The 11,682-nt window shown below is 49.9% G+C and overlaps 3 protein-coding genes across 3 annotated transcripts in view; 1 reads left to right on the top strand and 2 right to left on the bottom strand.

The window, feature by feature from the left end:
- Nucleotides 1-2,099: 2,099 nt before the first annotated feature.
- On the bottom strand, nt 2,100-3,153 carry LOC128724978 (uncharacterized). Its single transcript, XM_053818698.1, has 2 exons — nt 3,007-3,153; nt 2,100-2,921 (listed from the first exon to the last, which is right to left on the bottom strand). Exons 1-2 carry the CDS (start codon nt 3,151-3,153, stop codon nt 2,100-2,102), a joined length of 969 nt encoding a protein of 322 aa, XP_053674673.1.
- A 903-nt stretch (nt 3,154-4,056) lies between these two features.
- LOC128724977 (uncharacterized) lies at nt 4,057-5,669 on the top strand. Its single transcript, XM_053818697.1, has 5 exons — nt 4,057-4,177; nt 4,278-4,342; nt 4,413-4,535; nt 4,835-5,311; nt 5,397-5,669. Exons 1-5 carry the CDS (start codon nt 4,057-4,059, stop codon nt 5,667-5,669), a joined length of 1,059 nt encoding a protein of 352 aa, XP_053674672.1.
- Nucleotides 5,670-6,213: 544 nt separating this feature from the next.
- LOC128724976 (uncharacterized) overlaps nt 6,214-11,682 on the bottom strand; it is a 53,194-nt gene continuing 47,725 nt past the window's right edge. The window contains exons 5-10 of the mRNA XM_053818695.1: nt 10,942-11,112; nt 10,678-10,857; nt 8,598-10,610; nt 8,375-8,497; nt 8,169-8,304; nt 6,214-8,080 (exon numbers count right to left, since the gene is read on the bottom strand). Of these exons, the coding sequence (XP_053674670.1) occupies nt 7,191-8,080; nt 8,169-8,304; nt 8,375-8,497; nt 8,598-10,610; nt 10,678-10,857; nt 10,942-11,112 (3,513 nt within the window). The 3' untranslated portion in view covers nt 6,214-7,190. The remainder of the gene's footprint in view (nt 8,081-8,168; nt 8,305-8,374; nt 8,498-8,597; nt 10,611-10,677; nt 10,858-10,941; nt 11,113-11,682) is intronic.

Raw genomic sequence — 11,682 nt, 5'->3', positions numbered from 1 at the left:
GCGTTAATGGATCGTTTTTATGCCTCACACCCGCGCAAGTGTGCGTCTAGCGTTTTGAATCCCGTTTTAAGGGCGGCTTATCACTGCTTGCTGGAAACCAGAAAATGAAACTGCAATGAAAAAACGAATAAAAAACACTGCACTCAAACAACGTGAAACTATTCACTCGTCACAACGCCATAACGACGATAGAGCAACAGGTGGTGGTCACAGTAGGCCGTGGTGAGCAATGTGACGCTCCAAAAATCGTTCACTTCAAGGCCAACAATGGCGGCATTCGTGAGCGTCTTGCTTGCGTACCACGTCCACCCACGTGGAGTCCTTCACTGTGCCCTCGGTTTCCGGCTTCCGGTTGCACCGAATGCACTGTCGTCCCCACCAAAACGTGCCCTTATACATTGTTGCAAACACTCGCCCACTTGGTGCCGTTCAACTGCTGCATGGTTCTGTCTCACGAGCCCACTTTTCTGGAGCGTCGTGCACGCGCACCAACTGTTACCCGCGCCAGAAATAGCGATTGCGTTCACCGTTCCCTTATCACCGGCGCACTGTAAAAAGGCACACACAAACCAAACAGTACGGATACACACGGTGCGCGCTGTGTCACACTTGCCACCGCACCGGCAAGCAATTGCGCTGCGTTTCAGTGTTCGATTCCCACGGCGACACACCTGCCAACGTATAACCCACTCGATGGTCGCTAACCCGCTTGACCTAACGTGCCCCAACACGCGACAACGATCTAACAACGCACAACGGCCACTTACACGGTCACAACGTTACCGTACGCTGGAACTCCGGTGGTTTACGTGCGGGCGTACAATTCGCGCAACCGCACCGACGGACTCACGATGGGGTACTGCACAGCTTCGGCCAGCCGACGGTCCAGCCGCTGCAGTTTCGCCCGCGTACCGGTGTGAGAGTGAGCGTGACGCGCGTGAGACAAATGGCGCTGTGAGACGAACGGTCAGCAGCAGCAGCATCCCACCGATTGCGTCACGGGTTACTTTGACAACGCACCGATCTGCTTGTTTTCGTTGCCAACGCAACGCTTTCGAATCACCGAAATGATGGTTCCCCTTTTGCACTTCCCGTTGGTAGGGATTCCATTTGCAGGGACCATTGGACGAAATGCACCACTCGCAATGGGTGGTAATTTACGTACGTATTCTCTGGTGAATCCCCGGCTCGGTGGGCTCGGACCGCACAGTGGTGTGCGTAATGGCGGCATTCTAATCAGCCGTTGGAGCACTGGAGCAGGTGCCATAAGTGGAACCCGTTTGGTACGTCATGGCTTTTTTATGCATGTTTTGCGTACATTTAACTACAAAATGCATCGTCTCTCTGCGAACGCGGACTGGCGCGCCATTGGGAAAAACCCAATGCCTGCCTCCACGCCTGAGCTGACACGAAACAGCCTTTGAGCACGTGCTGTTTAGAACGCCAGCTTTATTACACCACAGACTTTTTCCTCATTCAACCTTCCGGAAGGAGCCAGAGGAAGGCAGCTGGAAGGAACGCTGGGAAGGAAGTTCAAACAGTGTCGTTTGCGATCGGTTACAAGACCACTCGCTTATCAATTACCGAATGTGTAGGAGGAGGCGGAGGAGAAACAGATAAAGTCATCAAAGCTGTACGACAACCACTCCAGGCTACATTCCAGCTGGGGTGGACCTGTGGAGAAAGCCGGGCAGATGTCATCGTCCAATATGAAGGGCGACATCCGCACCGATACGACAGGGGCCTTTAAAGACAATCCAGAGGGCAATTTGAGTTAAGTGCTACCCGTCGGATTGCCTTTTGCTTTCATTTATTTGGCAAAGGGCAACGTAACAATTGGACTTTACAACATGTGATTGAACTAATACAATTTTTATGTAAATGAAATAAACCTATACTAATTACACCTCAACTTCAGAGATAAAACCCTCTCCTGTTCTACTCTATCGAAGCAGTACCGAGGCTCTTGCACACTTACGTTGCCGTGTGTCTTGATCTGAGAGGCGTTTCGATTACTTAACTTTTAACTGAAAATCTCTTCTCGTAAAAGGTCATGCCTTATACTGGATTTCGTTTGATTTAACCCCAGTGAAGTTAAATTACGACACACAGATGGAGTTACGACGCGTTATGATTTTCTTTGGGATGTTTAAACTAATCAACCGTGTCGGACTCGGTATGTCCAGTTTGGACTTGTCAACGTTAAAATCGCACACCATATCGATGCGCAGCTTTTCCAACAATTTCATTACCCGCTGACGTTTGTTTTGCACTGTGTTTTTACTCTCGCATGTTTTGCTGCTCTGCTCCAGAGGTCGCTTTCGACTGTCCTTCCTCGACGAGACCCGGCTACGCTTGCGCCTGGGTTTGTCCTTCGATTGTTGCTTCGAAGATGTAGGAACAGAGCTAGCGCTTTCTTTGGGAACAGTCTTAGTCTTAGGATCATTGGGAGTACCTGCGCCGACGGTGGTGGTGTTCTTGCCGTCGTCAGCAGGACTGCTTACGTCCACTTCGCTCTGTTTGATGATAGACTTGATGAACGCTGCGTCTCTCTCGGGATCGATGAGATCTTTCTGCAGACACACCATGGTCGATGGCGAGTTGCAACTGTTCATCGCCGTTCGTGATGAACTCGGATCCGAGCTCTGGTCCGCGATCGCCTGTGCAGGACTGCACGGTATATACGAGCCGACGTCCACGAATTCCATCTTTACCGGCGGCATTATTTCAATGGTTGATTCTATGTTGAACTCCGGCATGATCGAGGAGCCCTCTACAGGTACTTTAGCAGATGCATTGTCCACTTGCTGGCGTAGTTTCGTGTCCGATTCGGTGGCGAGCAGCTTGAATTGAAACGCTACGTTCAGCTGAATGATGCACAGTTCGCATATCCAATTAGACAGACCGTCGCTTTCTGATACCTGGGAAATAAACACCGTCACTAACCACTAAATATGCCGTTCGGAACAATGGCTTACGAGCAAGTTCTTTAGCAACATGGCATACCTGCAACAGTGTCACGAACTGCAGCTTCTCTGGAAGATAGCTGATGGACGCTGCGGAACACTTTTCCTCGTCGACGGGGCTGCAATGAAACATGTTGCGAGCACCTTGCCCGAGACAAACACGACAGGGGTTGGTTCGTTCAGCCATCTTTGAATTTTCACTCTATTCAACCAGTTGTTTGTCGATTATGTGGAATGATTGGGTGGCTATTGATACTGCGCACGTAATGTCGCACTGACGTTATTACACAGCCTTTCTTGCAACGAGTTTCATTTACGAGCTCATCGCGTGCGTATATTACTGATCTAAAACACGAGAGACTTCCTGGTGTTCGGTGTAAGACGCATTTAAGGCACGCGGGAGGAATATGATTAGTGTGGAGAAAATAGCGCCTTTAAAATATCTCGAATAGCTTGTAAACATACGTGTGACGTAAACGGTTAATGTTTGCTGTCCTACTTTTTCCTTGAAAATACGCGAAAGAGAGTAAGAGACAACGAATGGTATCGCGCCAATCAGCTAAACGACGTAACGATGAAATGTCAAATGGGACCGTTACTCGCCCGTTACAATGCAAGATCAGCAATGCATCGATTGCATTTAAAAGAAAAACGTTAAAAAATTTATAAATTTCAAAGCAATGTCTCCATAATCCCTACAGTCTGGCATATTTTTAGAAAAATAAAACATTGTAACGACAAAAAGTTGATTGAAAGGAAAAGTAAACTCTTGTGTTCAGCTTGTCGGAATGAAAGCCGTTGGAATCATCGTTAAACGGCGGTTCTCCTTCTTTTCACTTACTTCTCACTGAGCCATGTGCCTGCTTTATTTACTCTTTCCTCGTGATAAACACTACGTCCGATTAGTAATTGAAAGCGAGTACACATAAAAAGCCTCAGTAGGCTGCACATTGCTCGTGAGTAGGAGAGCCGCCGAATCATAGTAATCGGCAACCATCCTGGACGACAATGTCAAACGGCCGGAACGTCACCGATGCGAAGGAAAATCGCTTTTCTACGTCGGCCGTAGTGAAAATATTACAACCAAAACATGTCTAACCCTCGATGGATTCATTGCAATGTGTGCTTCCATCTGTTTGCAAAGAAAGGGCGAAAGTTTTATCATCTTTCTTGCCGCCATGTGCTGTGCAAACCATGCATGGCGAAAACGGGTGAGTCTCGAAGCTCCGACAATTGCATAATAGATTGCAATTAGCTTGGTCAGTACTAACGAAGTTTTTTGTTACTTTCATTCTTCACCAATCGATGGAGATCGTGGAACGACGTGTCCTGTGTGTCGGAAGCCGCTGGAGCGCTACACCGAGCTGAGCAATCAGGTGAGAATAAATCACACAGCGGGCGATAAGAATACTCGTAAAATGAACCCTTTCTGTCTCGCTGTTTCAGATGGATCGTAAGGAGAAGATGTGCTACGATCCAGCTATATTCAGGGTGTACAATGTGACCTACCATAGCATCCTCTTTCAGTACAAGCACCGTGAACACATGATAGGAGGGATTCTTCGATGTGTAGGAACTTTTTTCCTGAACAAATGTCCTTAATCATAGTTTTTTGTGATAACTTTGATAACTCTTAGAATTTTAGATAACTAGGGTACATTACAAAAACCCTTAGGGTATTCTAATAATTCCTGCTCTAAAATTGTGCATGATATTTTTATTCTATCAAGTAGTCGAAAGAGTCATCATCGATAATTCTATGCATCATGATCATCTCAATCTTTTTTTTTTTATAATCAACTAATTCTCTTCAATCTAATCTAAACGTTTTAATCCTTAGAAGATTTTTTGTTACATTTACCACACAGCGTAAAGCGTTGGCTCAATTGAAAGAGATGGAAAACTCGTTACGGCAGCAGATTGTGGAAACACAGCGGCGTTACGAAAAATGTCGTACCTACCGGCGGAATCTGCAGGAGAACCTGCGTCAGATATCACCCCGGTTTAGCGATAGGCCCCGGAACAACAACAGTGATCTGCTTGCACTATCTAATCGCACCGACGATCAGACTAGTCGCAGCGATCAGCGGCCATCTTCCTGCCCCTTTAACTTCAGCAATCCTATTTTCACGCATCGACCTCCAACGGTCCCCGTTCCGCCTGAGCACCACATGGCAGCTTCGGATTTAAATGACCTTGCTAACAGTTCCAGCCTGATGAGCTATTGCAGTCGTACCGAGCAGCACCCATCTTCGAGGGCTTCCAGCTTTTGCACTCCTGCCTACGCGAGTCGACCAGCAACGGTCTCCGTAAACTCTACGGGGCAGCACGTGACGGTCACCAACGTAAGTTATAGTCTCTCTCCCGATTCCAATCCAAATCCCACAGGACTCGGATATCATGAGCCCTTTTTTCCCAATGTGTTTTTAGCGGTACTCACAGAGGAGCAGCGTTGGTAGCATCCAGTGGGAAGGAAACACCCGAATGCCGAGTAAGGGATGCGGCGTATCGGATGATTCGGGCATTTCCGATATGCAAACGCCTGGATCATGTCTGAGCTATGGAAACGCCACCGGGCTGGATTCCCATCCTCAGCAACAGCACGTGATGCCGTATCCGTCGACACCGGTGCGACAGAACGCATTCTCCTCTTACTTCCATCGTGCACCATCGCCATTGCTCATGCCAGGGCGCCGATTTTAAGCCTTTTGTACATATCCATATGTGACTTTTGTTAGTCCTGTACATATCCATAAGATTAGTTTCTCGTTATTAAACCGCTGTTTGGCTTAGCAAAATGTACGCTTTCCTCTTCCTTGCTGTATGGCGGCTGTAGCCACCCTAATGTGTTGAACTGCTCCTATTCATCTTTCTCTCGACATTCACGTTTACTAACCTGTTATAACTTATGCGCTACTGCTAGTGTTGGGTAGTTTGTTTCGCTCTTTGTATCCTACCATCAATACCAATCCAGAGACGATTGGAGCTAGAAAAAGGGGGTTTTGTTTGTGCTCTTTTTACTAAACAGCTATTCCAATACGAATGAATTCGAGAGTAACGAAAGAAATACACTACAGCGAAAAAGAAAGTAACCAAACCGACAACGTGCTAGAAGAAAAGTTGGCAAGAATATAACTGAAGATCCGAGAACAACAATTGTTTAACCAGTACAGTATCGGAAAAGTATAAGATAAACTCGGAAAGGAATAAAAGGATATTAATTATGAGCGGAGCGGAAGTTGTGGTTTTACATCTTTCTTTATCTTCTTTAATCACATCGTGCTTCTCTCGTTACAGCAGTCCATAATTCGTTTTTAAAGTATAATATTTCCTCTCATCCGCTTCTATCCTTCGTTCTGCTCCTGTCAACTACATGCATCCTTTCCGTCTGCGCCTGTGCTACTTGAATTTCATTGGAACGATATAACAGAAACACCGGTTTCTATGCGGTAGATATTATTTAACAAACCTTGCGTGTACGTACACCCGTCCGTCCATTCCCTGGCACGGCGGCCAACCCCACCTTCACAACTCTGTCTCTGTTCTTTCTCTTTTCACAATCTCTCTTTCACGACCCCACTCGGTCTTTTTGCAGGAAACTAAATAAAGACAACAGACGGTGGCGTTAAAAAAATAAGAAAAAAACGAATGGTTTCTCCTTCTTTTGAGGTACAGCTTCGTCCACTGCTCCCTGTGCCTAGCGATCCTAAACTTAAATCCGAACGGGTTTTAGGGTTGAAATACAGAAGCGACTTACACACACTCATACACAACTGCACGCACTCCCTTTGTAAGCAAGAGTAGAGTAGCACAGCAAATTAACAAAACCTAACCTCTCTGTGCGCACGAACCTACTGAACTAAGTAATCCAAATTTAACGCGTGTGATTAAAGGTGTGTGTGTGTGTGTGTATGTGCGCGCGAGCGAGTGTGTGTAAGTATGATGGAGTTGTTATCCTCGTTCCGTATTCATCCCTCATGGCTTTTTTACTACTTCGTTTGAATTCTATCGGTGGTCAAGGTGCGCGAACGGATTTGATCTCTAATTCTGCTAAAAACCCATAAATGGCTACACGAGAACACAATAACGCCTGTGGAAGTTAGTACTAACAGCCTCCCCCTTCTAGACGGGCCATCATATTCTTCTACTCCTATACGTGATTCGCGCTGTGCCATCTAAGTAGTAGGGGCGTGGATATTGGCGCGCCTTATCGCCACCGGCAGGTTACTTCTTGCCTTTGCTGCGCCTCCGGAAGAAGGTGTCCTTTATCTTCGGTGTGTTGCTGCTGCTGCTGGTATTGCTGTTGCCAGTTCCGGTAGTGGTGGCACCTCCATCAAATCCCTTCTTCGATGCAGAACCACTATCGCCTCCCATGACGAAGTTTGTTTGCGGCGCTGCCGGTCCACTTTCGCCATTGACGAGTTCCGGAAAATCTTCCGTACTGTTGGACATAGGCACGACCTGGCCGCTGCTGTCCGTGACTACCGGTTCCTGTGATGGAATGGTGGTAAGCGCCGCCGCCACCGACGGTGTGGACACGTTCGAGGACGTATCCATCTCGGAGCAGTAGGCCGCATCATCGTCGGTCGACATGGAGGAGGTCGGTTGCTCGATCGCTTCCTCGCCACACTCATCATCGTCGTCTTCTTGCTCGTGTTCCTCGGTTTTCGTTTCGTTCACCGTGTGGTGGATGGGTGGTAAGCCACTGGCCTCATTCCCACGCTCTGCTCGTCCTTCCTGCTGGCTCGAGGGAAGCAGCTCTCCTCCTTCTTTGCGCATGCCACCCGACGAGAACTGATGGTCGTCGAGCGTAAGTGAAGACATGGCCGAATCGAAATAACCGCTCGTGATTTCCGCGTACGAAAGGTGCGATGAAACTAGTGACTCCGACAAGGAACAGCCTGTCGACGGCGACGATGACTGCTGCTCTTGGTCGCTTTCACCCGATGTCATCATCACCGTACTGGCATTGGATGCGGTCGAGTGGACAGTGGCCGCAGCCATCTCCTCCTCCAGGCTCTGGTAGCCGTCTACGTGGCCCCGCACGTCGCAGTCCTTATCGTTGCGCAGCTTTTGCAGCGTTGACTCAACCTGAGGATCGTTTGCAAATTTTTCTGCAAAAAAGCGAAGAAAATAAAAAACGAAAGTTTAGTTAACTTTAAGCCGAGATGAAACAGCAACAGGGCAGACGCACACACGTACCATGGGGTTCAATGATTTCTTTGAGGCACTTGGCGACTTGTATTCTAACGTTCGGCACCGCATCGTCGGCTAGCTTGAGCACATTGTTGAACACATGTTTGCGAAAGATTTTCACCTCGACACGATCAGTCTCGATCTGTAGAGCAAAAGAACAAGAAAATGGTAAGAAATCGTCCTTCACAGCACGCTCTATTCAGAAATCGTACCATTTTTCCAGCCGCTATCACATACGCCTGTCGGCGTCGCCAGTTGCTGTCGAAGGCAAAGTGCTTGTTGAAGAACTCGAACACCTTTTCGTTTTGCTGGAACTCGTGGCTGCACTCGACGAACTAAAACGCAGAGAGAAAGAGAGAGAGAGAGAGAGAGAGAGAGAGAGAGAGAGAAAAAATGAATATCCGGTAAGATTGCCACAGGTGGATGAGAACTTACCGCATCGATGCCGGCCTTCCGGACGCTGTCGTACTTGTCTAGCATGAGGCGCATCGCGAGCCCGGTGAGGAAGAGCAGACAGTTTTCCTTGCGGATCGTGGTGTGCATGCGCGCCAGCTCGATGATCTGTTGACCAGCGAGTTCGCGGAAGCGCCAATTCATAATCTTCAGCGGCGGTTGCAGGCACATGCCAAGATGGTTCATGAGCGTCTCGTGCTCGCAGGCGTCGATCACGCGCAGGAATTCGGCCAGCGTACGCACCACCTCGAACTTGATGTCGTCCGCGTCCAGCAGGAACTCGGTGTACGACGGTACGAGATCGCGCGTCGCCTGCTCACGCCCGATGATGAGTGCGATCTTACTGATCGACGCGGCCATCGTGCGTCGCACCGAATCCTGGACATCGGCGCATAGATCGAAGAAGTACCGGCATAGGATCGGCCAGAACTTGTCGCCGAACGTGAGTACCACGGCGGGGAAGTTGTACGCGCAGTCCTGGCACAGCTCCTTGTTCACGTTTTTCATGTGCAGGAAATCCTCCAACAGGTTCCACTCGACCTCCTCGTTCTCCCAGCGGATCTGTGTCTTCAGCTGCTCAGCCGCCCGGAAACGCTCCACTGTCGTCATAGTTGGCGTAACCGTGCTGCTGCTGCTACCGGCTCCACCGGACGTGCCTGCAACCGGACCACCACCACCACCGGCTGCTGCTGCCGCCGACGTCGCCCCCGTTTGCGATTGAGAAGGCAGTAGATCCTCGTACAGGTAGATAAGCTTGCTGTTGTCGGACTCGTTGTTGTTGATGCTGCCGTAGCTGGAGTCGCTATCGTTCTGGTTCTCGTTGTCCTCCACCACGAGCGCGGCGGAAGACGAGGTCTGCTGCTGCTCCTCACCAGTGGTCGTCTGCTGCGTCAGGTTGTTGTTCCTGCTGTCGTCCTCAGTGGTGCTTTCAGCGGTTACCACCGGTGCCCTCTCGCAGACCGCCGCAGTGGTGTTGTTATTGCTTGCATCTTTGCACCCCGCATCCTGCTCAGCCTCCTCGTCGTCAGCCGCTGGCGATTCCTCCTTGTCGATGAACTCGAGATCCAGCGCGAGCCCGGGACTAATGTACCAGAACTGATGCGAATTGAAACACTCGTCGATCGCGTTTTCGTCCTCCTCGCCAGCCTCCATTATGAAGTCCAGCCCACCGACACCTCCAACACCACCGCCACCGTCAGCCTGCAGGTGCTTTGGATTATCGCTATCGTAGATCACTCCGCTACCACCGCCTTCCTCCACGTCCGGTCCAGCCAGACTGAGATCCGGCAGGTGATGCAGATGATTGGAACCAAAGTTATCATCCTCCGAGTCCCAATGGCCGTGGTTGTCGAAAGCGTCACTGCCACCGCCCTGATCGCCACCATCACTGCCGGAAGGGTTGGCGAACGCGTGCTCGAAGTTGTTCTTGAGTGGCGAGCAGTAGCGCATGAACCGATTGAGCGGATTCTTCTCATCGTAGCTCTGGTTGGTGCGGTACAGCGGGGACGGCGTTGGTGAGGTGGACGCGATCGACGAGCTGGACGACAGTGACTTGTGGCGCACGTAGTAGAAGTCGGTCAGCTTCGATATGCCACCGCCACCATCATCCGAGGTCGAACCAGTCGACTGGCGCTGCGACAGGTGCTCTTCGACGAACACGACCGACGTGAGGTATGCCTCGACGTTGATGCGATCCTCGCCCCTCGGTGACGATGTTTTCCACGATGACGGTCCGTCGTCATCCGCCGACTTAACCAGCGAAAGTAACGCGTGTCGCTGGATCGAATCCTTGAAGCGTTGCTCGTACGACTCGAAGTTCTTCAGCAGCACGCTGGCGGCTGGTTGTTGGCTGCCGTGTGCGAGCTGGCGCGCATTTCCCATCAGCTCCTGGAACGCCTCGTCCGCCGCATTCGTGATCGACAGCTCCAAACTGCTGTTGTACGCCAACCCGAGTATTTGCAGCTGCGCGAATGTCGCCAAAAATCGACCTAGGTTCTGTTGACGAAAGGAGAATGTTAATGAGAGACACCACTTCAGTAGGAGTGCACAGGTATGAACGTACCTTCAGTGCCGCCTTGATCACCCAAAGACTAGTATCAAACATGAACTTCTTGTAGGCTGGCACAAGCACCTTCCGGCGTTTCTCGAGTGAACAGAGCAGCGCGATGAACGGCATGACTTCCGCGCAGGCCTTGCGTACGGTCCAGGTTTCGTCCTCGCACAGCTTCATGAATATTGGCTGCTGCAAGCACAAAACGAAAAGATGGCATTATTTAACTGCTTCCTAGTGCCGTGCATGAGCCAACACGGGGAGTGCGGAACTTACCAGATTTTTCTCGAACACGTCATTCCCGAGCACTTCGCACATCACCGGGAAGGCGGTCGCACATTCCTTGCGCACGAAGTTGATCTTGCAGGTACACATTTTCACGAAGCGACTGTACAAGAGCTCCTGCGTCTTGGCGCTTCCCACTAGCGGAGCAATCTTCACCATCAGCTACACAGCCGATGGAAAAATGCCGGAAAGAGAAGAGAAACGAATAAAGAAATTAGAGGCGAGTAAACGGAGCGGCAGGATGATCATCTCGTGAATCATGAGCTACAAAAGAAAATCCTCCCCGGAAACGCCTGCACATCAACCGTTGGGGAAGGAAGAGAGACGAAAAACGTGTGTGATTGTGTCCTTGCTGCGGGGTCATTAGGCTCGCTCAGTTGGCGGTTCTAAACGCGTCCTCTCGTCTAATCGTAGACGAATCCTTGCATATTTCTTTCGGAATCCTTCTGACGGAAAATGCATTGCTACACGGCCTAGCTCATCAAAGCTGGCTGTGATATGGGATATCGTATCGAAGGGCACCATTTCACAGCCACTTTGAGAGACAGGACATGCACACGGTTTCCTTTTTCTGATTACCATCGTCCTTGCGCACTGCACCGCCCTCCCAAATCACTCGCGCGCGGTTATTCGAATGAGGTTCGTCACTGCACTACTTTTAACGTTCACGCTTCGCGCACTAAGCAGCTCACGCCGGGATAGCTAACAGAGCAGGTGTTCACTGTCGTTGGT

Source organism: Anopheles nili, chromosome 3 (assembly GCF_943737925.1).
Source record: "Anopheles nili chromosome 3, idAnoNiliSN_F5_01, whole genome shotgun sequence".
Taxonomy (NCBI): Eukaryota; Metazoa; Arthropoda; class Insecta; order Diptera; family Culicidae; genus Anopheles; species Anopheles nili.
This window is presented reverse-complemented; position numbering and strand designations above follow the sequence as displayed.

Excerpts from the sequence above, each read along its gene's own strand:
- LOC128724978 (XM_053818698.1), bottom strand. The coding sequence starts at position 3,153 with ATGGCTGAACGAACCAACCCCTGTCGTGTTTGTCTCGGGCAAGGTGCT. Across the intron at positions 2,922-3,006 it reads AGTTCGTGACACTGTTGCAG|GTATCAGAAAGCGACGGTCT; the intron begins GTATGCCATGTT and ends TTTATTTCCCAG.
- LOC128724977 (XM_053818697.1), top strand. The coding sequence starts at position 4,057 with ATGTCTAACCCTCGATGGATTCATTGCAATGTGTGCTTCCATCTGTTT. Across the intron at positions 4,343-4,412 it reads ACACCGAGCTGAGCAATCAG|ATGGATCGTAAGGAGAAGAT; the intron begins GTGAGAATAAAT and ends TCGCTGTTTCAG. Across the intron at positions 4,536-4,834 it reads TAGGAGGGATTCTTCGATGT|CGTAAAGCGTTGGCTCAATT; the intron begins GTAGGAACTTTT and ends TTTACCACACAG.